This window comes from Sceloporus occidentalis, unplaced genomic scaffold (genome assembly GCF_023333645.1).
Source record: "Sceloporus occidentalis isolate IW3139 unplaced genomic scaffold, rSceOcc1.0.p SCAF_6, whole genome shotgun sequence".
Classification (NCBI taxonomy): Eukaryota; Metazoa; Chordata; class Lepidosauria; order Squamata; family Phrynosomatidae; genus Sceloporus; species Sceloporus occidentalis.
In genome coordinates, this window is record NW_028316986.1 from 5,216,422 (window position 1) to 5,242,464 (window position 26,043).

The 26,043-nt window shown below is 42.3% G+C and overlaps 1 protein-coding gene across 2 annotated transcripts in view; it reads right to left on the reverse strand.

The window, feature by feature from the left end:
* Positions 1-17,085: 17,085 nt before the first annotated feature.
* LOC149310352 (kinesin-like protein KIF13B) overlaps positions 17,086-26,043 on the reverse strand; it is a 198,115-nt gene continuing 189,157 nt past the window's right edge. For both annotated transcript variants that reach the window (XM_089528788.1, XM_089528787.1), the window contains 2 exons: positions 23,515-24,556; positions 17,086-20,252 (listed from right to left, as the gene is read on the reverse strand). In XM_089528788.1, the coding sequence (XP_089384914.1) occupies positions 19,960-20,252; positions 23,515-24,556 (1,335 nt within the window). In that variant the 3' untranslated portion in view covers positions 17,086-19,959. The remainder of the gene's footprint in view (positions 20,253-23,514; positions 24,557-26,043) is intronic.

Genomic DNA, 26,043 nt, shown 5'->3' on the forward strand with positions numbered 1-26,043 from the left:
TTCATTCCAGCTCAATCCTGAGTGACAGAGTTGTCCCCTTGGGGTGTTGCAATTTTGCCTTAGTTCAGAGTGGGGTATCCATTTTTGGCCAAGTTCCACACCATATCCTATTCCATTCTGGAGGGTTTGCTCAGGATCATTTTTTAAAAAAGAAATGATTGGAGAGTATTATTAAGGGAAAAGAAGCAAAACTTATGTGCCCTTCTTGCTCTAAGAACAAGCACTTCCCAGTATGTCAAAGACATGGTTGAATGAGTGGTAGCTGTAGATGAGTGGCAACAGGTTGTAGACGGATGTAAGGCATGTAGACAGAGACTATTGTGAAAACTTAGTTTTCTGTTGTTTGCATCAAGGAAGGAAGTGGAGGGTATCTTGGCTGTTGATAACTGGGGCTCTTGGGGGTCTTTCAGTCATAGGGTCACCAGAAGTCAAAGTTGACTTGATAGCTCATAACAACAACGTTCCTTCTGTAAACTCTCCGTTTGCATATTCAGGACTAGCAGCCTTGGCCATGCAGGAAAATACAACAAAATCCACAAAAGAGTGATACTTTTATTGGCCAAAATGCACAGAATATATCATGCAAGCTTTTGAAGCTTCACTTGCTTCATCAGGCAAAATGTTAAAAATCATACAGAAGAAGAGAAGTGACCATGTCTGAGTCACAGGCCTAGCTTCTGCCTCAGATGTTATTGATGTTCTCAGTTAAGATGGTCTGATGTCAATGTAGGCAAAGGCCACTCTTCTTGGCCATTTGGGGACTAGGCAATAAAAGACAGGGGATAAAATTCCAACTCCATTAGCACCAGAAAAGTAACTTCCCTTGAGATCCAGGGTCTCCCTGTCCTGTATGAAGCTAATTGTTTGTGACATTGTGGTGGTTTGCATTATGAATTATCTAATAGGGTTTGTGAACTGGGAGTTGATACTTTTGCAACCCATCAGAAGGTTTGCCTGACTTTATGAAGTCCGTGTGATATTACTGCTGTTGTAGGACTAGAGTAGCTCTTAACCATTGGGCATCCATGATGTTCAGGTTTTCTCTTCCATATTCTGTCCTTATTCTTGAGTTTTGCTTTGTGATCAAATTCAAGATTGTGACTTTGAATAATAGTAACATTGAGATGTGGTCTTCCTTGAATAAATGATGTGTGGTATCCGCACTCTCCAAAAGAATTCATATTAATATGAATTGTGTTCCTCCTTATATTAAAAAAACAACCTTATTTTTCATTCAGTCTTGCCTGTATTTGGTTGGGTTATGCTGGGGAAATCTAAGCTTGCTGGGAAATGATTAAAAATGTGAGATTTCTTACCAGGAGTAACTCCCATGTTCATACATTTAGAAAAGGGCTTCCTCTTATACTAGGTTTGTTTGCACTCTGTATAATTGACTTTGCTTTTCAGCGATTGGGACTGGAAAGACTCCTAGGCAATAAGTGTCAATTTATGTATGTGTGCTTGTTGTTGATGCCCTGCTTATCTGGGTAGATCTTGCCTTGATAAAACACGTATCACAGCTTCCATCTACTTTCTTCCAGCGCTGTTCAGGATCTGGGCTAGTGTTTCCTGCTGTTTTGCTGTATTTGATAGGCTTGCAAATGGACTGGCTGCTTTGTTGATGGTTTCAGGGTAGTTAGTGTAATTATTATGTTGTGTTGGATGAAAGGCTAGTAAAGATACAAATGTGTTTTCAACTGAGTTAGACTATTGTCCTTCTAACCCAATAGTGTCTACACTGGCTGGCAGAAGCTCTTCAGGGTTTCAGGCAGAGGTCTTCTCTAGTCTTACTTGGGGATAGCCTGGGATTGAACCTGGGAACCTTTTACATGTCCAGCAGTTGCTGTACCAGTGAATTACAGTCCTTCCCCTGCAAAGGCTGGTGCAATGTCAAAAATACTAGTTTTCTAAATCCATTCTTAGTCGAGTCCCCACCCCCGTTCATTTTATTCTGTATTTAGTTGAATATCATATTGCATGGGAAATAAATTTGGAGCTGTAGCCCAAATGTTGTGTTTCGCATCCCAAGATCAGAGTTTTTGCTCTTGCCAAGTTCCAAAGGAGCTGAAATACCTCTCCCAGGTGGATAATCTCCCCAAAAATGTGCATTGTAGCACATGGTAAAATCTGCCTTAATACCATTCATGAGTTTGGAAAAGTTGCATTTTTTGCACTGAAGAACCAGGAAAAGTAACTTTTACAAGCTATGGTACAGTCTGCTCTGTCTGGCAGTAGCACTTCAGTATTTTGGGCAAAAACTTATTAAAAGGTTGGCCACCCCTTTTTAACTGGGTTGCATCTCTGCATCTCTGGTCTGATATGAATGTAATAATGCTTTAATCTCGTGTGAATGCTTTTGCTTTCCGGCTTATCCGCTTCTCCTTTGGCTGCCCTACTTTGGTGAGGCCATGGTATGGAAGTGTTTGCTTCCTTTTTTTAACTAACCACAGTTTAGCACTGTCTAAACTGGGCAAATCTGTGTTAGTCTTACTAATGTGGTTTACTCAATCAATTAAGGTTTACAAAGCTGGCATGTTTCATTGAACCTTCCATTAAGATTAACCACAGTTTAGAGTTCAGACTTTGTGTTAAACTGCAGTTAACTAGAATCAGAAGCAGACAGTTCCAATCTCCTCTTTGGTAGCTGTTGTGGGGGAAGAGTCCTAAATCATAACATTAGTATGACTTTACTACTGGATGTACCAGGTCTATGTGTCTAACCTCTTACCTTCAGGAAAACATTCTGTTGTCATTGCTCCATGTGGATCTTTATTTTGATTAACATATGAGGATGTTTCAGACATTACAGTGAATGTATTGTAATTGTAGGTTTTACTTGGCAGCCTAAATATGTCAAAATGTACCAGTCTGCCACCAATTGTTGCCATTGGTGATTTCAAGCAAATATCTTCACAAGAGAACCAAACACTGATGATAAAGAAGCCATAATAAATTGAGGCTGAGAACCTAAGAGAAGATCAGACGCAGGGAATATCTAGTCCATTGTCTCATTTCCCAGAGTGGCTGAGCAGATACCTCTGAGAAGCCCGCAAGCAGGATATGATGCCCACCAGCTGGTCTTCATGTGTCTATTTTCTTGCAAGATGGAGGCTCCATATAACAATAATGACTTGTAAGCATTGGTGGAATGCAGTGATGGTCCATAGAAATTTGTTGCAGTTGGAAACCATTCAACCTAGAGAGACCTTAGTGCTGAAACGTTGATATTGTATTTCATCCAGGGCATTGTTTCTTGCAAGTCTTGAAAAGTTCCTCTGTTTGAAATGGTGTTTGGGTGTCTTTTGGGGTAAACAGCAGTCTTGTAACCAGAATGTTTAGTTCAGCCAACTGGGTTGGTTTTGGGATTGTAATAATAATTGCTGATACAGTAGACTCTTCCCATACATGGGAATTCAATTTAAACCCCCCCCCCCCCCCATGACAAAAACCATGGATGGTCACGCACCATATTATTCACTAGTGGAGACTTGTGTGTTAGAGCATCCACATGCATGCACTGTTGTGGGATGTGCAGACCCGTGAACGGTCAAATGTACTGATTGCCAGCCCATATATATGAACAGTCCAGTGTATTCTAGCAGAGGGATTCCTTTGTTCTTCTCTGATGGCTTATAAATTCTCATTCTAGAATCATAAAGTTGGAAGAGACCCTCTCTTGAAACATTTGCTTTTATAATAATGCTATTTTGTCTTACTGGAGCCTCACTGTAAACTTTCGACCCCCATTCTGTGGTTCAGCAAATGTGGGCAAATAGTCTTTGTACCTTGGGATTCTCCAAAAGCAGTCTGATTTGTATCCCCAGGAACTGAACTCTCTGCCTTTTTAGCCTACTTTGTCATGTTTTCAGAAAGAGTGGCATGATCCCCCTTCCTGGAATATAAGCCCCTCAAAACGTTAGTGGAAGGAGGTCACATAACTGAGATAAGGAAGGCCTTCCCCATTGCCATAAGAGACAATTTTTTTTAAGATACATTATTTTTTTAAATAAGAAGTAACATCACTGCCTTCAATATGAATTGTAAAGAATAATTCAAAAGAAACTGTGATTATGACATTGCAGGTCTTTCCCTATGACATCATCGATCAGCACCCACGTTTCATGTGATGGCACATGGTTTCAATGTCAGTAAGAGTGAAATCCATCTCCCTTCATCAGTTTTAGTTTCCCGGTGGTGGCATCTCATTAGCCCAGCGCACAAGTTGTGCAGAGATGACATTGCAGCTGGGTTTTTGCAGCCACACCGTGGTGACATCATAAGCCAATGCCTAATGTGGATTTGTTAAAGTTAACTTTTAGGCCTGAATAACTACCAAAGGACTCAATTGTCCATTTTAGAGGTAGAAATAATAATTCTGGGTGCAATTTTTAAAAAAATCAACACATCAGCATAAAGCGCAACCTTATGGTGTTGGTTGTTGATGCAAAGGCCAGTGATATCAGCGTTATGCCAAATCATGTTAGCCAAGGGCTCTATTGTCAGTGCAAATAGGAGGGGTGACAATGGGCATCCTTGTCTGGTGCCCCTGGAAAGTGCAGAAGGTGTTGAGTTGAGGCCATTGACCAACACCGTTGCCTCTTATTTCTCAATGTATTCTAAAGTAAACTCATTAAATCTGGAGGCCATAATAGAAGTAAATATTTTTGCATCTTGATTAAGGAGTGTGATAGGATGGAAAGATTTAGTTTCTGGGTATTCCTCTTTGGTTTTCGGGATTGGAATTATTCGCGTTCTATGCCAACTTGTTAGCACAAGAGAATGGCGTTAAAAGGACAATAAGATGGGGTGAAATTTAGTCAAATAATAATTTGTAAAATTCACTCGAGAAGCCATCTGGGCCTGGACCCTTATTCTGTTTCAGCTTATTAAAAATAACCCCATACCCCTCCCTACCTTGTGGTTTGTTAAACATTGGTTTTGTGGGATGTATTGGGAGAGGGAGTCAATATTTTTCTGTTGTGATGACCTGGCAAGAGAAAAAAAAACCTAACAAGGAAAACTGTGAGTTTGAATTTCCTGGTCCCTTCTCCAGCTTCAAGCCTGTGTCCCCAGAAAGCTAAGCGGTATGAAAGCAGTGGAACTACCTTTCATATTCAAGCAGTTAAGAGTCGGGTTGCTGTCAAGATATTGAGCTGGAAACAAGGGGGATGTAACCTGCCTGGGAAGCATGCACAGCATTATTCTAGTTTCTATCTGACTTGGGGGAAGAGTGATAGCAAAAAGTACGATTCACACAGATTTTTGCCATTCCTAAAATATGCTGATGCTGTGTATCTTGTAGTCAAATGCTGGATTCCTTAGGAGTATTTGGTAGAGCTCTTAGGATTGGAGCCCTTACATACTACAGTTACAATACTATTATTCCACCGTATCTGCTGTGGCTGCAACCAGTGGAATGCTGGGATGTGTAGTTTAGAGAGGGACTAGAGCTCTCTGTTGGAGAGTTCAAAATGTCCTTCCCCAAACTCCAAATCCCAGGAGGCAGTTTAAGTGGAACTATAGCAATACAGATGGGCAATTGCTCAGCATCCTGCATAATTGTTGAAATGTTGTAATCAGGGCAAGGGTTTCTTCAGAACCAGCAGATGCGCGGGGCTGCATCAGTTGAGATGTCTTGGTACTGGCATTGTACAAGCCAACTGGCAATCTCCTTTGCACCTCATTTTGAGGAGGAAATGCCAGTATAGTAAGCTAGGAGTAGGTAGTGGGCATTGCCCAAGACTCTGTGATTGCAAAGGTGCCTTTATAAATTGTGGAAAGGCCAGGGTGGGGCTTTTGGGAAGCAGGGAGAAAAGGGTGTTAACTATAACATGGTTCTGTGGTAACTTGATGCTTGCTTCTTCTCTCTCAACCCTCAGGAGAGTGCTATGCTTCTGTGCAGGAGGGCCTGCGTCTAAGCTAGACTTGGCTGTGTTTTCAAAGTTAGCAAGAAAAAGGACATAACACAGGTCGGGTCTCCCTTATTTGAAACGGTTAGAACCAGAACTGGTTTGTATTTCTGATTTTTTTGGAATTTCCTGTGTTATACAAACATAATCTTGGAGATGGAACCCAATTCTAAACACATAATTCATTTATGCTTCATAAATGCCTTATAGCCCAAAGGTAATTTTATACAATATTTTTAATAATTTTATGCATAAAACAAAGTGTCTGTACATTGGAACCATCAGGAAGCAAAGCACTGTCTCAGCCAGACTTGGAAAAGGTTTTGGTTTTCGGAATGTTTCGGATTTCAAAAATCCAGATAAGGGGGACTCAACCTGTCATGATTCTCAACTCCTTTCTCATCACAATGTCATTGTAATCCATTTGCACCTTGGTTGGATCCCTGTATCGAAAGGAGCTGGCAGTGGGGGAGAAAGCCTTTATTTTTCATTTCAGACCTCTCTCTCTGTGTATTTTTTTGCAATAAGATACCAATCTTGTGGGATTGGGGTGGGGGGAAGAGCCGCAGGCCTTGCATTAGGAGCTATACAACTAGGGAATGGGATGGGAGGAGGACTTGCATAGGGGGAGCAAGAGACGGCAGTGTTCACCTTGGATTTGTTCCTCCTTCTGGGGTCGGCATACGGACGAGGTGAGCTACTTCTCAGCGTGGCAAAAGGGGCATTTTACTATAAGCAGTTAAGGAGCAGAGTGTTCCAGGAGTCCTGGTTTGTTTTTTTCTAAGCGTCTTTCTTTCTCCTCGCCCACGACGGTGGTGGCAATACACCCCTGTGCCTAGTCTTCTCGTCTGCCATACTGTGTTCAGCCTACCTCAAGAGGTAAACCTGTGTGTCTCACTGTCCTGCAGTCACAATCTTTCTTTGTTTTAAGGTCTTATTTTCCATGTGTACCACACACACAAACACAAACACTGGAATGTATGTATGTTTCCTTCGCGTCGGACCCTTGTCCCCCTCCGGTCCCTTTGCTGTTGCCACACCAACTCCTATTGCAGATTGGATGCTGCTTTAAATGTGAAACAGAAGAAAAAAAATTAAAGAAACAATTGTTTTAAAAAGCTATATACTGAAGAAGAAGAAAAATAGAGAAAAAAAATTAAAAAAAACCTGAATGAAAAGCTAAAGCTGAATTTATAAGCCTTGTTGCATATGAGCCAAAAGTGCAAAAAGCTCCATATAATAAACTAACCTGCCACTCATATAAATATAAATATATATAAATATATTAAAATCAGACTGTTCTACAAAATTGTGTATTTGTATTTTTGTGTACGTACAATTTTCTGCTAAGCAGAAGGAGGATGTAGTATAGGATGATGTGTGGGAGACTTTTTTTTAATCAAATTTCTTTTGCTACTTATTTTTGTTAACATCCATATGCCTGTCTTTGTCTTCTATATGTATGACACAGTTTTGGAAAAAGCTGCAGTCTCTCTCTTCTCCCCTCCCAACCACCTGTCTCCATTTTCCCTCCTTGTTTCTCCTATTCAAAGTCAGGCCCCCTTCCCGCATTTATTGATGGAAATTATTACATTTGCAAAGTACTGAATGACAGATCATAGTTAATTTCAAAAAGATGCTTTATTGGAACTTTATTGCTGGTTCTCATGATGGTCTCCTGAGCTCAGCAATGAGGTTCTGCTCCCCAAAAGCTGATTTGCTCTAGTTTCTCATTGTCTAAGCCAGAGGTGGGTAAAATGTAATCCATGGGTTGCGTGTGGCCCTCCCAAGTCTCTCTCTGAGGCACCCATGGCCCATCATGCAGTGTGTGTTCACATAAACTTGTGGGAATTTCCAAAATCTTATGAGGGAAGACAAAGGAAGAGTCAAAGGCTTTCATGGCTGGCATCCATAGTTTTTAATGGGTTTTTCGGGCTATGTGGTCGTGTGCTAAAAGAGTTTATTCCTGATGTTTTGCCAGCATCTGTGGCTGACATCTTCAGAGAGATGTTCATGAAATGTCAGGAATAAACTCTTCTAGAACATGGCCAGATAGCCCAAAACCCCCACAAAAAACTACAAAAGAAGAGGTTTGGCTACATTGAGCTCACTGCCACCATTTAAAATCAAATTAGCAGCTTAACATTGACTTAGTGTGGGCAAACCAAACACTGTATCAATGCCCAAAGCATAGGATGTTTCAGTAAAAATCCCTAAAACAGGCCTGTAATGAGAGCAGGATAGGTTTCAGCAAGAGCCATTCATTGCAAATGTGTTTTAACCTTAAATAGAATAAAATGGGTCTATATTCAAATCATGCAGTGGCTGAAGTCCTGCCTCTTTTAAAGGATGCAAGTAGAATGAGCAATTATCCATTCATCCGTTGTTTTGGTTAAGAGATCTTTTTCACCTTCCAGGTGAAATGTGAGCCTCATTTCCTCCTGGACCCCACACTAGTGGAAACTGGGACCATAGCTGTTGAACCCTAAAGTACCTTTTATTCTCGAATGGTTAGTGCCTTGAGTTCTTTGGTACCAGATACATAAATACACTCAGAGATGCATGCTGGATTCACCTTTCAAACGTCTGTTGCCGCCATTTGTTAAAGTTTGCCTGGATTCTAGCCACTTTAAAAATATAGGCAGGGCTGTACCAATGGCTGGATCCAAGATCCTACTTGTAAAGCCAGAGATCCAGGAGAATGATGGCTGTTCCTTTTCAAATGGCAGTGTAATGCCTGCCAGATTGCACCTAGGCACATTGTGGCAATCTATCTGTGACCTTCTTGGTTTTGGAGAAGGAGGGGAGCAGTGCCCAAGTGCCATCTGGCTATCATTACGTAGCTGGGGTAAAGTACTGCAATGGCAGAGAGAGATTATATATGAAAATCTCAAAAGGTCACCAAGAGAATCCAGATCTTAATAGTTGGTCCTATGAAAAATTCTCGCCAAAAGTGAGGTGGTAGGGTCAAGGTGAAACCTAGCCACTTTCCTACCAGGCTCATCTTTTTTTGAGTGTAGGAAAGTGTGTTCTTGAAATTACGGCAATGAATGTTTCACCACCTTCATCATGACCCTCTTCCAAAAGCTAAAATGCACCTGTTATAATCTTAAATGTGTGTCCCTTTGCAAGAGTTGGGTGGTAGAGGAATTTCTTAGTCTGTCTCAAAATGTCATAGTCTTTTGCACCTTATTTTTGTTCACTCATTTTGAAAACGCAGATTTGTAGATCATGCCCATTCATGTGTTTTTCAAGAGGGCCTCAAGGCACTCTCTCCTTCCCCACTTTTTCTCCTCCGTGGAGAGATAAATTCCCCACACCGTTTGCCCTTTCCTTTTTTCCTCCCGAGGGGTGAGAGAGACACTACAGCTTTCTATGTAGGGCTCATATTTATACCAATGTGTACTGACTGTGGCAGAGATCCTTGTTTCTGTATGTGAATGGAGAAAGAGAAGAAACAAGTGCTCTATTGTATTGATTAAAAACTAGTTTAAAAAAACAAAAAACAAATGAGTCCTGTATCATTGTATCTCCTATTCTGGATTATTAGTGCCTTTTTGGACAGTAGACTGTTCTGTAATTAAATTGTAGTATAACTGCTTTTTTGTACAGTTTTGTTTTAATAAACTTTTTTTAATTTGTGTTTATTTTAGTATTGTACCTACTAGAAAATTAAAATGTATAACTGAAAGAAAACATTTTTTATAGTCTCTTTTTTATATTCCTTCTGTGCATGGAGAAAACGGTTGATTTCACTGTGTGTTAAGTCAGTGGCATCCTCATGCTGGGTGTTACCAGGCGCTGGGGGGTTGCCTGGGAGGTTGGCAGTGGCCAAAAGGGCAACCTGGCACTCCATGCTTCACCACAGTGTGTGCCCCCCCCTCCTCCGGTTCTCTGGTCTTGGGTTTCCTCTGGGATGGAACAGCTGCCAAGGGCACACATTTGCCCCTCCTGCCCCAAAGGCAGAGGAAATCTAACCAGGTGGCACCCTTCAACTGGTGCAGCTTGAACCCCTGCACCCCCTCCAGTGACACCACTGGTGTTAGTTCACCAATAGGCAAAATCACACGACAGTACAGGACCCATTTTTCTTCTGAGTGTGTAATGGAAGCTAGCATCCTCTTAGGGAGTCATGTAAATTGACTTACAATCATGTCTAGTTGAATTGGGCAATTCTACCACATTCATATTAAGAGGGGAGGAAAGATAAAGTTACATCTCTTGGACCATTATGTAATCAGAGCCACCATAGGGCTGTGCGTCCCACTGAGCAACAGGGTCCCCTTTGCCTGTTGGGCTTCCCATTGTGTAATGGGGCATTGCTTACTGCACTAGGGACATCACTATCGCACCATGAGACCTTTGGCATATCACTGTTGCACAAACTGTGTTGAACATCACAGTTCACTAGAAAGGTTGGGTATCACGTTAGAGAAGAAGCTGCATCATTGTAGTTATGAATTGTAGCCTTTGATACAGATCCTTGACAGGGTTTCCATGCACAAGGAAGAAGGGGATGACGATGCCAGTGCTCATCCTCCAGAGCTGGCCAAAACCAAAATACCCTCTGTTTTTATGGGACACCCCCCTCCCCAGTGAAAACAGAAATTCATCTATATTCAAGCCCCATTGGCTTGAATGGCAGCATGTGCCTGCAGGCACCCACCCCATATTATTTATTTATTTTCTTATATCCTGCCTTTCTCTCAATATAGGGATTTTGTCTCCCTCCGTTTGCTGCCCACGAATGGGCAAGGGATGCAGACTTCCAAGTCCGTGAAAATGGAGGGGTGACTGTAAAAAAACAACCCACATCCAAACCATTGACTAATAGATATCCTCCACATCCACAGATTCAACTATCCACAGCATGACAATATCTCAAAACTATATGAATTCCAAAAAAGTAAACCTTGATTTTGCTATTTTCTACAAGGAACACCATTTTACTACACCACTGTATATAATGCAGCCTTTCTCAAATAGTGGGGCGGGCCCCCCAGGGGAGGCGCGAGGCTCCGTAAAGGGGGGCACGAGGCTCTGTTATGCAGAGGTGTACTTATAACAATTTTATAGACAAATGATACTATTTACAGTCGCGCGGGGGGCGCAAAATGTTTTCTTCTTCCTAGGGGGGGCATGACAGAAAATAATTGAGAAGCACTGATATAATGGGACTTGACCATCCATGGATTTTATTATCCACAGGGAGTTCTGGAACCAAATGCCAATGGATACCAAGGGCTCATTGTACCTTGCATCATAATGACCATGAAAACTCATCTGGGCAGCTCCTCCAACAGAGTCATTTCCATGTTGTTGGCAAGCAGGGGGATGGGCAGGGATGCGCTCCCACTATAGCCATGTAGCTGGATGTATTGCAATGGATCTGCAAAAACCTCTGTGGGTCCTTGTGACCACTCTTGATGACATCCTTACAGCACATCCAGATCCAGGAAGAGCTGGGTGCATCCCTGCTCATTCCTCCCACTCTGACTACATAGAAATGGCCTTGTGTGTGGAGTGGGTAGGCTGCTGCTTGGAGGGGTTTTTGGTTGTTGCAGGGTCAAAACATAATTCCAGCCTACATAAATACCATACAAGTGAGTGCGTAGTGGTTTTGAGTGTTGGACTACAACTCTGGAGACCAGGCTTTGATTCCCAGCTCAGCCATGAAACTCAGTGGGTGACCTTGAGCAAGTCACATGCTCTCAGCCTCAGGGAAGGCAATGGCAATCCTCCTCTGATCAAATTTAATAGAGAAAACCTTGTGATAGGTTTGCCTTAGGGCTGCCATGAGTCAGAAATGACGCGAAGATAGACAATAAATCGCCTTTGTTTGGTGCTAAGCTGGTTGAATGTTGTCAGGACAGTTCACACCAGAACCAGGTATTAGGCCCTCCATCCTCTGGACTGCTTACTGGTGCATTAGGAGCACCATAACTTGGAAATGAAGGCACACAACAACTAAGTCTGACTTATGCCATCATAATTCACGAACAGGATGCCGGCCTATGTAAATTACTACTTACACTTGGTATCATGTAGTGGTTTGAACTTTTGAACATGAGTCTGGAGATCAAATCCCCACTTGGCAATGAAAGACCACTGGGTGACCTTGGGCTAGTCACTCTCTCTCAGCCTCAGGGGAAGGCAAGGGCAAACTTTCCTCTAACCAAATCCTGCCAAGAAAACCCAGTGTTTCATGTGCCGTAAGACTGCCATAAGCCAGAAATGACTTGAAGGCACACAGCAGCAACAACCGATAGCATTAGAATCATAGAATCATAGAGTTGGAAGAGAGCACAAGGGCCATCCAGTCCAACCCCCTGCCATGCAGGAAATCCAAATCAAAGCATCCCTGACAGATGGCCATCCAGCCTCTGTTTACTCTAAGGAAGGAAATTCCACTACACTCCAAGGGAGTGTGTTCCACTGTCTGACAGCCCTTACTGTCACGAAGTTCCTCCTAATGTTGAGGTGGAATCTCTTCTCTTCTAGCTTGCATCCATTGCTCCGGGTCCTAGTCTCTGGAGCAGCAGAAAACTTGGTTCACTTTATACAGTACAGAGAGCAGAGACAGTGGTGAAGCTCCTACATAAATGCTCCATATAGTGTAGCTCTGAGTTTCTCCTCTACTTCCAGGCAGCTATCAAGGCCCAAGGGGTCTGCCATGGCTGTTTATCAGCTGGAGTGGGAAGGAGGCAGCAGGATGGTGCCCATCTCGGCTGCAGTTCTACAGCTGGCGGGAGAGAAATGACCTTGTTTTCCTGGCTCCTTCTGGAAATCGATGGCAGAAGTCACAATTTACATCCACTTCAATGATCATTGTGTAGGTTGGAATTATGTGTTGACCTAAATCCCCCAACTCACTTTATAAGAAGCAACCCACCCACCCCCAAACACACACACCACACACACACAGCCATATCTATGTTGTCAAGAGTCTTTCATGGCCAAGTCGGAATCGAACCCTGGTCTCAAGAGTCATAGTCTCAATGCTCAAAACCACAGTCAGACACATACACTTGTAATGTGTATGTCATCTAGACACCGGCTTTCTTTCCTAAGTGTTTTTAGTGTCTTGGATCATATTTTCTATTTGGTGCAAATGTGCTCCATTCATTTAACCCAGCAATTCTTGCAAGATCTAGGATTAAGTCAATGGCTGCGGGGGAAGAAAACCAGGCTTGACGCAAAGAAGGTATTTATTTAGATAACATCATTGTCAGAGATATGGTACAATATTACAAGTTTAGTATAATACAAGAGAGCATTAAAAACTTTACACTTCATTACAAGAATCTTTGGGTTTTTTAGCATGTTAAAAAGGTACAACCAACAATACCTTGAAGACCAGTCTAAACATCCTTTTTCTTTATATACAACCGTCCGACATTTACACAAACACAAAAATCAACCGAAAAGACGACTTGTAAAAAGGCTGACTGAAGATAATGGGGAAATTAGTGCCCAGGTCAGTCATGAAGTGGGAAAGTATTATTCGCTGGCATGCCAACTGCGACGATGCGGCATACTGAGGAATGTGAGAGGAAATGGGCTTGTGTTCCAACCACAACTCCAAATTTGGGTTGAATTTGAAAAATAAGCCCCACTGGATAATCCCCAGTTTGTGCTTGCAGATCTTGCTGGGTACTTTATTGTGAACTACCAGCCATGCTAAACAAACACAATGGTGGCAACTGGTGGCAAACACAACCTCAACAGATTCTCTAAGTTTCCCGATTGTGGATGATGCCTAGTCTTGGGCAAAGCTGAAGCTCGCTCTCAAAAGTGTTCAAAGAAATGACAGCAATAGCACTGGGTGGAAAAAAAATGAGAACACATTACTAGACCAACCAGGAGGGTGTCAAAATTTAAAGTTTTTGCTTTCAAAAGCTCAATTTCCCAGCCAGGGAGTGTGGCTATACTACCGTCATTATAACACTTTCATTCCATTTTAACTGCCATGGATCCATTCGGTGGGATCCCGTGATCTGTACTGTGGTATGTAGACTTTTCTGCTGTAGTTAAGCATTAGCACTGTTTAGCAGAGACTGGCATATCCCTCACCAAACTATGGTTCTTCCACAAGGAGCCATGACTTAAAAATCAGCCCATTAACACACAACTGTTAGCTTACACACTGTAAACCACTTGGGGAGTGCTTAAGTGCACTGGTAAGCGGTATAGAAATGTACTTGCTATTGCTATTGCACAAACATGTTTCCATAGGATGCCACCTGCCACATCAAGTGGTTTAAAGCACCTGCCGTGGGTTCAACTAGATCTAGAACGGAAAGATAAGGCACAGCAGAAGGGACTGTGACTTCGTCAAATTAATCCAACAGTATCAGCTGAGCATCCTTTATCCAAAATGCTTGGGATACAAAGTGTTCAGGATTTTGGAGTTTTTCAGATTTTGGAATATTTGCACATACAGTCGGCCCTCCATATCCATGGATTCATAGAATCATAAAGTTGGAGGTAACCACAAGGGCCAACCAGTCCTAAACTCTTCTATGCAGGAACTCAAAGCATCCCCGGCAGATGGCCATCCAGCCTCTGTTTAAAGACCTCCAAAGAAGGAGACCCCACCACAATCTCCGAGAAAGGAGTGTGTTCCACTCTCGAACAGCCCTTACTGTCAGGAAGTTCCTCCTAATGTTAAGGTGGAATCTCTTTTCCTGTAGCTTGCATCCATTACTCTGGGTCCTGGAGCAGCAGAAAACAAGCTTGCTCCCTCCTCAAGTATTTAAACAGGGCTATCTTATCACTTCTTCTCTTCTCCAGGCTAAACATCCCCAGCTCCCTACATCTCTCCTCATAAGGCATGGTTTCCAGATTCCATGGATTCCTTATCCACAGATTCAACTAGCCACAGCTTGAAAATATTCCAAAAATATATAAATTACAAAAAAGCAGACCTTGATTTTGCTATTTTCTATAAGGAACACCATTTTACTGTCCATTGTATATTACGGGATTTTGGGCACCCATGGATTTTGGTAGCCATGGGAGTCCTGGAACTAAATCCCAGCGGATACCAAGGGTCTACTGTACGTAATGAGAGATCTTGGAGATGGGACCCAAGTCTAAATGTTTCATATGCACCTTATACACAAAGCCTGAAGGTAATTTAATACATACTATTTTAAGAAGGTTGCAGGTGAACCATCAGCAAACAAAGGTGTCAGTATCTCAGCCACCCACCTGGACAATTTTGGAATTTGGAGCATTTTGGAATTCTGGGTAAGGGGGACTCAAGATGTACTTGCCAATACATCCCAAACTTCCCCCATAAGTCAGCTACAAATGTTTTTTAAAAACCTAAACAACAACAAAAATTGAGGCAAATTATGGATATTTGTGAATTACAGCTATAAAGCTGAGAGGCACCAGCTCTCACACTGAGAACTTTGCATCAAAGTTTGTAACACACAACTTCTTAGCTTCGGAGAAATCTGGGCTGATATTTTAGTAGGACACTTTGGCAGTCGAAAGCTTTTGATTTATAATTCAAAACAAAACAAGACAATGACAAAGAAGAAGACCTTTCCAGAGACTGCACTGCCAGGTTGTCACACTTCAAAACTTGCAAATTAAAGGGAGTAGCTGGGAACCACAGCGAATGACATACGTTTAGTTACTTTCGCAAAGAGGAGAAAACCTTACCAGCAAATTCTACCTGGGTACCTATCCCTTCCTCTACTCACCTTTTTGACAAGCAGAAGTAAATCTTTGTAAGGATCAAATAACTGGAAATGTGGAAGGAGGAAGAGGAAGCCAGGATATATATACTTTTTGTAAAAATGGGGGCCATGATCACCAAACCTCCCACAAGCATCTCTCCCTCCTCAGTTAGCCATATGATTCTTCAGCATTTGTTCAAATCATACTTGAAAGCTATTCTGTGTTAAGGACGATGGAGCTGTACTGCTGCATAAAAAATATAAATTAAGGTGGGCAGATTCATAATTAATGGCACAAGGATGGGGAAAAGAAAGAGACAGCTCTGAGTCATAAAATAAAGACACAAGGGTCTACAGGGTCTCTCTGGATTGTGGCCAAGGGGCTGCAAAGATTCCCCATAGGCCTAAGACCTCTGCCTTTCCTTTGGGGTAAAGTGCATTAAAAAAATCTTGCAAAATCTTAATTCACAAGAGATGTGAAATGTAGCATTGTAGTACACAAGAGAGTTTCAGTTCAGCAGGGATTGGCGTATGTGCAACTAGGCTGTGGGCAATAAGTAAAGCTGAGTTCAGCCACTTCCCAAATAGGATAGTTCCAACTAGTGTGTTACAAAACCAGGGCTCTCCAACAACCCTGAAGGAAGGGAAAGGCTCTAGGCATCAGCTTCCCTCATCGTTTTGTAGGATGTGGATTCTGGGATCTCAAATGAGAACCCCCACTGAAAAGCAAGCCGTAGAGAGGTCTTGTAGCACCTTGGAGGCTAACTAAAGAAAGAAATTGGCAGCATGAGCTGTTGTAGATTTAAGTCTACTTCCTCAGATGCATTTGGTGGAACAGAGCATCTGAGGAAGAAGACTTACTGAATACGTCTAGAAATTTTAGTCAAAGAATTGACCCAAAAACCCTGAGTTGACTTATCAATGGGTTGATGTAAAGATTGTACTTTTACCTCTCAAATAACGGGAACCATCCCATGGTGAAAGACAAGAGTATAGTCTGTCCTGGAAGCAAAAATACACCTCTGTTCTCTCATCCAGCCTTTAGTGTGAACACAAACAATTATGCCTGGTATCATTTTCCTTTGCTCCATCCTTTAGACGCCCCTATATTTCACCCTTGACTTATCCACAGGTCATATCAAAATCCATAGTTTTGGCCCCAAAGCCTGCTCTTGACTTACACATGAGATCAACTTGTAGTTGAGGATATACAGTAGGTCTACAAAAGCTCATGCTGCCACCTTCTCTCATTAGTTAGTCTCAAAGGTGCTACAAGACCTCTCTACAAACTGATTCTACAGACTAACATGGCTATATCTTTAAATTCTACCACTATGAAGAGCAAGTTGTTAGCCCTCGTGAAGTCAAAACTGATTCAAGACTCATAGTCATCCCTCCATATCCATGGATTTTTATCCACAGATTCAAGCATCCACAGCTTGAAAATATTCAATATATATATATATATATATATACTCAATATATTCCAAAAAGCAAACCTTGATGTTGCCATTTTATAGAAGGGACACGATTTCACTGTGCCATTGTATAATAATGTGACTTGAGCATCCACAGATTTTGGTATCCATGGGGGTCCCTGGAACCAAACCCAGAGGATACCAAGGGCTCACTGTAATTTCAATAAGGTTTTGATATGCTTAATACTGGGAGAAAGGAGAAAAAAGGGGTGAGAAAAAGGGGTCACCAATCCCACCGCCCCAACATGTATTCTCTTGGATAGCCCAAACTCAGGAAATGGCAGTTCAAATGTCGGAAATTATCCTCCCATTGTGACTTCCAGAGGATTGCTCTGCCAAATTTGAAGTAACTAGGTTTTTATTTTAGAAAGAAAAAGAAATGTATATTCCTTTTGCAGAATGATCAAAAAATTTAGTTAAATCAGCATCATCAGCATCTTCTTCATAAGAGCATAGGAAGAACAGCATCATCACCTTGGTTCATCTAGCCATAAATGGAAGCAACATCCCTCCAGGGTTTCAGGCTTCCAGGTCTTCTTCTAGCTGTACCTGGAGATAGATACCTGGGATTTTAAGCATGAAGGACAGGTGCTTTACTATTGAACAGATGGCCTCCTTACTATTGAAAGCAGCAAATAGGGAGCACCCAATGAAATCTGCAGAAGAAACTGGAGACACATCTCAAGATGTTCAAAAGGTGGTTGTTTTTATCATTCAGAAAGCCTATGGGTCCAAGAGCAAATCAAGCCTGAACTATCTCTAGAAGATAAAGTGGACACATTGAGGCTATCGTAGAATTCAAAGATATAGCTCTGTTAGGCTGTAAAATCAGTTTGTAAAGAGATCTTCTAGCACCTTTGAGACTAACTGAATCAAAGAAGTTGGCAGCAAGAGGTTTCACAGACTCCATGTCAATGAAATGGGTATCACCTGTGCCAAAATCCACAGTTGATCTCATCAGCTTTAAAAGTATGTCAGTCAAAAGAAAAGTGCAGGATCATTTGGAAGCAAGTTTTAGCATGGAAATCCTAGGGATTTGCTTTCTTCAATGGGAAATGAATAAACCAAACCAGAGGGCAGCTTTGTCAGTCACACAGTTGGATGCAGCCCATGCGGAGAGATAGAAAGTATTAAGAAGGGATTTCTCAAGGAAGTGGAACAAAGCAATAAAAATATCAACAGCTACAAGGTTGGTTGGTTGTATTTTGGGAGTTTATGAAAATTTCAGAAAGTTTTATTTTTGCACACACACAAAAAATAATTCTGCACAAAAAAACCCTCCATGTTTTGGAGCAAAAAAAATATTGAAATTTTTGCAAGTTCCAAAATACAAAGAAAAAATGCAAAACTTCTGGTAATGTCAGCCTGCAGGAAGAAAATTTCTCCTGCATGTGAAGACAGAATTATAAATAAAGACTTCCATGCCTCCCCAACAATTTACAGATAGCTACCAGAAGCTCTAGAAACCTCCATTTTGTTTTTGCGGGGTCTTTTTCTTTTTGCTGGGATTGAAAAAGCAGGGATTTTCAAGTAGCTGACAAGCAACTCTAGGTGGCCGGTTGTGCACCTCTGGTCTAAGCACAGACTGAAGCATTTTAAATATGTTGCGCTGCCACCTCTATATCTTGAAAGATGTAACTTTATTTTCACTCCTCCAGTTCTTCCACAGGAAGCCATGAGTTCGAAGCAAAGGCATCTGAAGGAGCAGCTGGAGGCAGCAGACTGGGAAGAGAGATGATCAGTAGGTGGGCATGGGCATAGTAGGCATGCACAGAGGCTGGCTTGCCCCAGACTAGTGGGTACATGCCCCTGAACAACAGTAGGCAATGGTTTGATTGTAGGTCGCAAAGGATTTTATAACATTATCATTTTTAAAAGACAGCAATAAATAACAAATAAATACTATAGCGCTGGGGAAAGGAACCAACGTCTGTTTTTACAAATGGGCTAAAACCTACTTTGCCAGGAAGGACATCGATCCCCTTAGGCTGCGAGGTCCCTCCCTGGCACTGCGGGGCTACTGTGACCACACCGAGGCCGACCATTTGGAATAAAACATTATAAATTGAGTAGCACCAGAGGGCAACATGGAAATAGTACTGGCTTTTCAATCTCAACGGGAGAGAAGGAGACTCTTCCCTTTCCTTTTCTGCTCTCATTTTTTTCCTTTTCTTTTTCAAACTAGAAACGCAGTACATATTAAACCACTTAGATTAAGGATGTTTATAACAGTAAGGATATTTTTTTAAAAAATGAAGGCAATGTTAGGTGTTCAGCGGAGCTAGTCCCTAGCCCTCATTCCAGCCCCATGAGAGGCATAAATACCTTCCCACTGATATCAACCAGAGCAGCTGAAAGACCAGAGAACCGCACTCAAGCCAGGCACTGTTCGGAGAAGGCTATTATCTGCCAGGTCATGGGATCTTCTTTCGTTTTCCTGTGATTTCAAAGAGATGACAGCAGTAAAATGACAGCACTTTGATGGCAAGTTGTGTTTTGGCATACTTTCTTGAAAAAGAAATCATGTAGGAGTAGGAAAGGGATGTGTAGTGAATGGCCTTGCTTGAACAGCACACCCATAACCTCATGGTATGGGGCAGGGAGGAAGGGTCCGATAAAACACACACACAAACATACAGCCAAGGGTCACTGCTTGCATCAGGAGTCTTGACAAGCAACTCCCTCATAACAAAGAAAGTCTAACTGGTGACCCAAGTGGGAAACACAAAACTCAGACACCTTGCCACCTGCCAGGAGTCCGTGAGCAACCATGGCTACCTTCCTCCCTGACAAGAGTGGCTCGGTTGTGCAAAGTAAGGCCACTCCAAAGATTCATCTGCTCAGTGAAGTAGTGTTGAGCCTGACCAGCAGTGTCACCCATCAGTTCGCCCATGATTTCCTGTTCTCTGCGTTCTTTGGATTCCTTTCAGACCGTGGGGTGGATCCCCCTTCCGTTTTGGCCAAGGCGGTCAGGGAAGCCAGGTTGGATGCAGAGCCAGAGAAGGTGCCGCTCCGCCGGTGCTCCTGTGTGGATCCGCCTTGGAGCCTCATCCCGGCACTCCTGCGCCTCACGGGGCCCGTGGCTCTTTTGACCCGACTTGGCTTCACCAGGAGCCCGTAGCCTGGATTGCACTTGAAGTATTGCTTTCCTCCAATTGAACCATCATTCTTACCTTCAGGAGAAGAAGAGAGTGTCTTAGTTTTCATTTTTTTAAAAAGGCTGTTTCATAGAATTACAGAGTTGGAAGGAACCCCAAGGGCCATCTATACTAATCACTTTCTAAGCAGGAATCCACAGCTAAAACACTCCTGAGAGATAGCCATCCAGCCTGTTTAGAAATCTCCAAAGAAGGAGACTTCACCAACTCCCAAACACTCTGTTTCACTGTCAAACAGCTCTTACCATTACAAAATTCTTCCTAATGTTAGTCATAGTAATAATAATGTTTATTATTTTTTCATTGCAGGTCTGTCTGTCTGTCTATGTATCATCTACCTACCTACCTGCCTACCATCAAACATATCTATCTAGCGTATCTACCGATCGTGTCTATCTTCTGTATCTATCTTCCACCTATCTATAGTAGCTATTTATCTACAGTATCTATCCATCTATCTGATTGACTGATTACTCAATTGATGTATCATAGTTATCGTATCTACGTACCTACCTATTTATCACCTCCCAGCCTATTGGAGGTGATGCTAAACAGGTAAAAACATATAGCAATACAAATACTTAAAAACCAAGAAAAATAATGGTATCATCATCATCAGCAGCAGCAATTTTGTTATAATTTGAATCCTAAGTAAGTAAATAAATAATCTGAACCCACTGTTTCAGGTCTTAACCTCTGACATGTTGTTTTGATCATGTTATGGTATCCTTTAATTGGTTACCCATCCCTTCTAGGATTCAGTGCAAGCTTCTTGTTTTAATGTTTACAGCCTTACACAACCTAACTCTCCCTTAACTTGCAGATCATATTTCTATTTAGTGCCCTGCTTAAGATTTGTGTTCTAGGAATGCTATAGGGATGTGGTGGCTTAGTGGTTAAGATGCCAATTCTGACTATTGTGATGGGGTGAGCTCCTGTCACTAGTCCCTGCCCACATAGCAGTCTGAAAGCATGCAAATGCAGATAGATAAATAGGGACCACTTTGGTGGGAAGGTAACTGCATTCAGTGTAGTCATGTTGACCACATGACCACTGGAGTTGTCTTCGGACAACGCTGGCTCTTTGGGTTAGTAGAGGAGATGAGCACCGCCCCGTACAGTCGATTACGACTAGACACTCATGTCAAGGGACTCCCTTTACCTTTACCTTTACCCCAAACAAGCGTTTCTTCTTCTTTGGCTTGGCTTTGTTCTTTCTCACTCACTGCTTTCATACTCTTCGAATGGACTCCCTGAACATTTGCTGAATGCTCCTTCTTTTGATGTTTTTAATATCCAAATTAAAACCTTGATTTTTTATCCATGGATTCAAGCATCCACTGCTTGAAAATACTTTAAAAAAGTATAAATCCCAGAAAGCAAACCTTGATTTTGCCATTTTATATATTTCCTATGCCATTGTCTTGAATGGGACTTGAGCACCCAGGGATTTTGGTATCCACAGGGGGTCCTGGAACCAAATTCCAGTGGATAACAAGGGACCACTGTGCTCTACTTTAACTCCATTGAAATAAAATAAAAAATGAACCATCCCCTGGTGAAAGGCAAGAGAGTTATCTGTCCTGGAAGTCTGACTCTCCCTCTGCTTCCTCATCCATCCAGCCTTTAGGGTGAGCACAAACAGTTATGCCTGCTGGAATTTTGTAAGTTTTCCTTTGCTTCATCCTTTAGACTCTTTATTATATATCCCTAACATTTACCATCAATTTATACATGGACCATATAAAAATCCCTAATTTTGGGCCCCAAACCTGCCCTCGACTTATATATGAGGTCAATGTATGGTATATAATATTTTTTGTACTTCACCTAGATAATTTGATTCATAGCTGTTTTGTACAGATGTTTTTTTACATAGCTTTAGTTTATTATTCTTTCCTTTCCTCTGTTTATGTGTAGGCACACATTTTAGATTGTATGCCTTTGGCAGGACCCACTGTTTTCTGTTCTTATACACTCAGTCCTCCGTATTGATGGGGGTTCGATTCTGGATCCCCCTGTGGATACCAAAAAATATGGGGCCTCAAGTCCCATTACTGTCAGTGGCTGCCGATGTGCACATGGCCATGTCGGTGCAGTTGCATGTACGAACTTGCCACTGATGATAATGGGGTAGGGCCATCCGCAGATGCTTCAATTCACTGATGGCTAGCCTACTAATACGGAGGGCCAACTGTACCTGTAAAGCACTGTGTAAATTGATGAGGAGGAGGAGGATGATGATACTTTGAAAATGAATCACTCAACTTGCCTGATGCCCCAGTCCAATCTAGGTGTTACTGGGACATTTTAAAAAGCAGCTACAAAAGTGGGACAATGCAGGATTAATTGGGACTGTCCCTACCAAATTGGGAAAGCTAGAGGATATGCTGTTGTGACCCAGAAGCCTGCCTCTCTCTGTTTTTTAAAAAAAGTGTGATCTTGGTGTTGTTTTCACCTCCAAACGGTGCTGAAACATTTGAAAAATTAAATACATTTGAAAATGGGTGAAAAAGCCTGTCCTTTGCTTCTTTTTAGGGGAATATATTGTATATAGTGGAAAGCAGAAGTGACATAAAGTTAGTTCCAGTTGAGACTTCAGCCGATGTACAAAAAAAATTTGGGGCAATTTTTTTGCCTACTGAAGCAAAATGCTCAGACCAGTTTAAAAGAAGCAATGGAATATTCCATGTGTGATGTATCACTTGTGTAGGTTTTGGCTCCTAATCAAATCTAACCAAGGAGCCAAGAGGGCTGAATTGCTTCACATCTTTCTGAGGATTCACAAAAGCTTGGACATTTACTTTTTAGGGGACTAAAACACCCATTAACCAGGTTGGCAAGAGGATTCTGAAAGTCCCAAAAATATAAACGTTCCAGGCTGTGGGACTCAGTATGCTTCTACCAAGGCTGCATGCACACTGCAGAAATAATCCAATTTGACACCACTTTAACTGCAGCGGCTCCACAGCAGTTAAAGCAGAGTCAAATCAGATTATTTCTGCAGTATGAATTCATACCAAGGTTTGCTCCACCTAGGAAGTGACTATGTTTGATAACAGTGTGTGAAAATGATCTTTAAGGATTCACCGTTAGAACAGTTTTTGGATCACGCAAAGGCCATATAAAGGATTCAGCTTTGCAACAAGAGAAATGGAGACCCCTCCAACACTCAGTCACATCAATTGCCCTAAGGGAAGGGAGGGCTGGGGCAACATAAGTCACCCACTACCCACCTCAGCACTCCTCTCCCTGCAATGTTTTTTCCCCAAATTACCTGATGGCAAATCCAATTCGACTCCCACCCAGGTTCCCTCTTGGAAGTCCGTCGGACCAACGTATCTCACGGTCCCACTTTTGTTCGTACCAACAGTCACGTATTCGCCCTCCTTCAACCAGTCAGGGACCTCACTGCCTTCTTCCGAGTCGGATGCCACGTCTGCTTTTTCCTCAGGGCTGGCTTGGGTGCTGTTGTCCTGGCCCGACTCTAGAGAATCCCGCCTGCTCTTCTCCTCTTCCAAACTCGAGAACCCTCCTGGTTCTCCTCCCAACATGTTGGAGAAAGACTTAAGTTCTGACGTCCTTACTCTTTGGATTCTGAATGGGGAGGTTGTAATGCTGGACTGAGGTGAGAGGTCAGGAGGGACCTGAGATGTGGAAGGGCCCATTTCACTGGCAGGTGCAGGCTTTGCACACCGAGCAGCAGGTGGACTTCTGGTTGGTGTCATTTCAGACTGCTGAGATACAGGCAAATCTCTCTTTGAAGTGGAGGTAGAAGAGCAGCCTGTACCCTCTGTGGCCAGACAGGCAGTACCATGGCTCTCACCTGGAGTTATGGAAGAGACAAGGGACCTTGACCTTAAGTTGCCATCACTGTCCACTTTGTCACAATCCTTAGTTCTTGTCTGATCAAGTTTAAGGCCATGTGTAACCGGATCACCTCTCACAAGAGCAGAGCATGACTCAGAATCTGAAATGGGACATGATTTTATGGGAACCTCAACAACAGGTGTCGTCTGGATGGCTACAACTGGTTGGGGCATATCACCAGTGGTGGGCGTCTGGCTCCCAGCTTGAAGCGAGGCGTCACTCCCTGGAGCAAGTGCTTCCGAAAGAGTTGCAGTGGAAACGCTATGAGAGAAGTAGCCGCTGGAAGCTTCGCTCAAGGGACTTGGTGGCCCTTCTTGGGAGTCTTGCGCTTGAATGTCCGCTGTGGATGGTTGCGGAGGCACTTTGGGTGACCTTTCCAGGTTTTTCTCTAAGCCCGTTGAATGTGCAGCCACCTCAAATGGCTCTTTGTTGCCTTCCCCTTGAGTTGCCTAAAGAAAAAATGGATCTGTGGTCAGGAAAGATCAGAACAAACCACTAGTCAAGTGGGGGGACCAAAAAAACCACTGCAGTTGGGGGGGGGGGGGGATAACACTCCTTTTCATAAACATTTGCTTTGTTTTCTTGTAAATTTATTTTCACTCGCCAAACCTGGAGACATTTGCTGCATGATTTGATTTGCTTCGCCAGGAAAACATGCAGGGATGTCAACAAGGATTGCATTATTTCACTTTAAAAATATTTTTAAAGCATGTGTATTTTTAAAATTGTTGACTTTTTGTACGTTCTTAATCATATCCTTTTCAATGGATCATCCTTCCGTGGGAGGCTAGGCTGGCCCCTGCCCTGCTTTTTGTCTTTTAAGATATAATCATTGTCAGGGAGGCTTTTATATCAGGTGTGTGTTCTATTTATGTTTTTAAACTTTTGCATTTTTAATGTAAATTTATGCTGTTTTAATGAGACAATTTTTATTGTTACGTTTTTAAACAATTTTTATCTGTGAATTGCCTTGGGTTCCTTCTTGAGAGAAAGGCAGCATATTACAGTGGGACCTTGTTATCCGCTGGGGTTTGGTTCCAGGATCCCCCGTGAATAACAAAATCCATGGATGCCCATGTCCCATTAAATACAATGGCAGAGCAACATGGTGTCCCTTATATAAAATGGAAAATCAAGGTTTGCTATCAGGAATTCATACTTTTTTTGAATATTTTCAAGCCGAGGATACTTGAATCTGTGGATAAAAAATCCATGTATAAGGAAGGTTGACTGTAAATAAATAAGGAAGCCACCTTGAGTTTCCCTCTTGGAGAAAAGATGGAATGTAGATAACAAGAACTGGTACAGGCATCAGAGGGAGAGAAGATCTGCTGGACTTTCCCCCTTCCCCACTACCATTCCCTTCTCCTTTTGTGTCTTGTCTCTTTAGATTGTAAGCCTGAGGGCAGGGAAATGTCTAATTAACAATTTGTAAGCCGCTCTGATAGCCTTGGCTGAAGAGCGGGGTATAAGTAAATTATTATTATTATTATTATTATTATTAACAACAATGAAGTGCATCAGAGCTACACTAAAGCTTTAGACAAACCTGTCTCCTTCCTCCTAGAGTCATTCAGAACTTGGAAACACACTCATCCGTCCACATTTACGACTTTGACTTTTCTGGATTTGATTATTCACAGATTTTATTAATATATTCTCTCTAGGAATATCTAGGTCTCCAGTGCAACTCTATGGTCAACTTTAACCAACTGAAGGACCTAGGGATTCTTAGAGGGAACACTCCACCAGGCCTTTGTAGCACTTCCAGCGCAATTCTATGGTCAATGTCTGACAGATGTTGACTGCAGAGTTGCACTGGAAGACCTAGAGATTCCTAGAGAGGTGTTTTGTTATTTGTGGTTTTTCTACATTCACGGGGGTCCTGTGCCCCTAACCTCAGTGAGTGTGGAGGGATGAGCGTACTACTTTATTT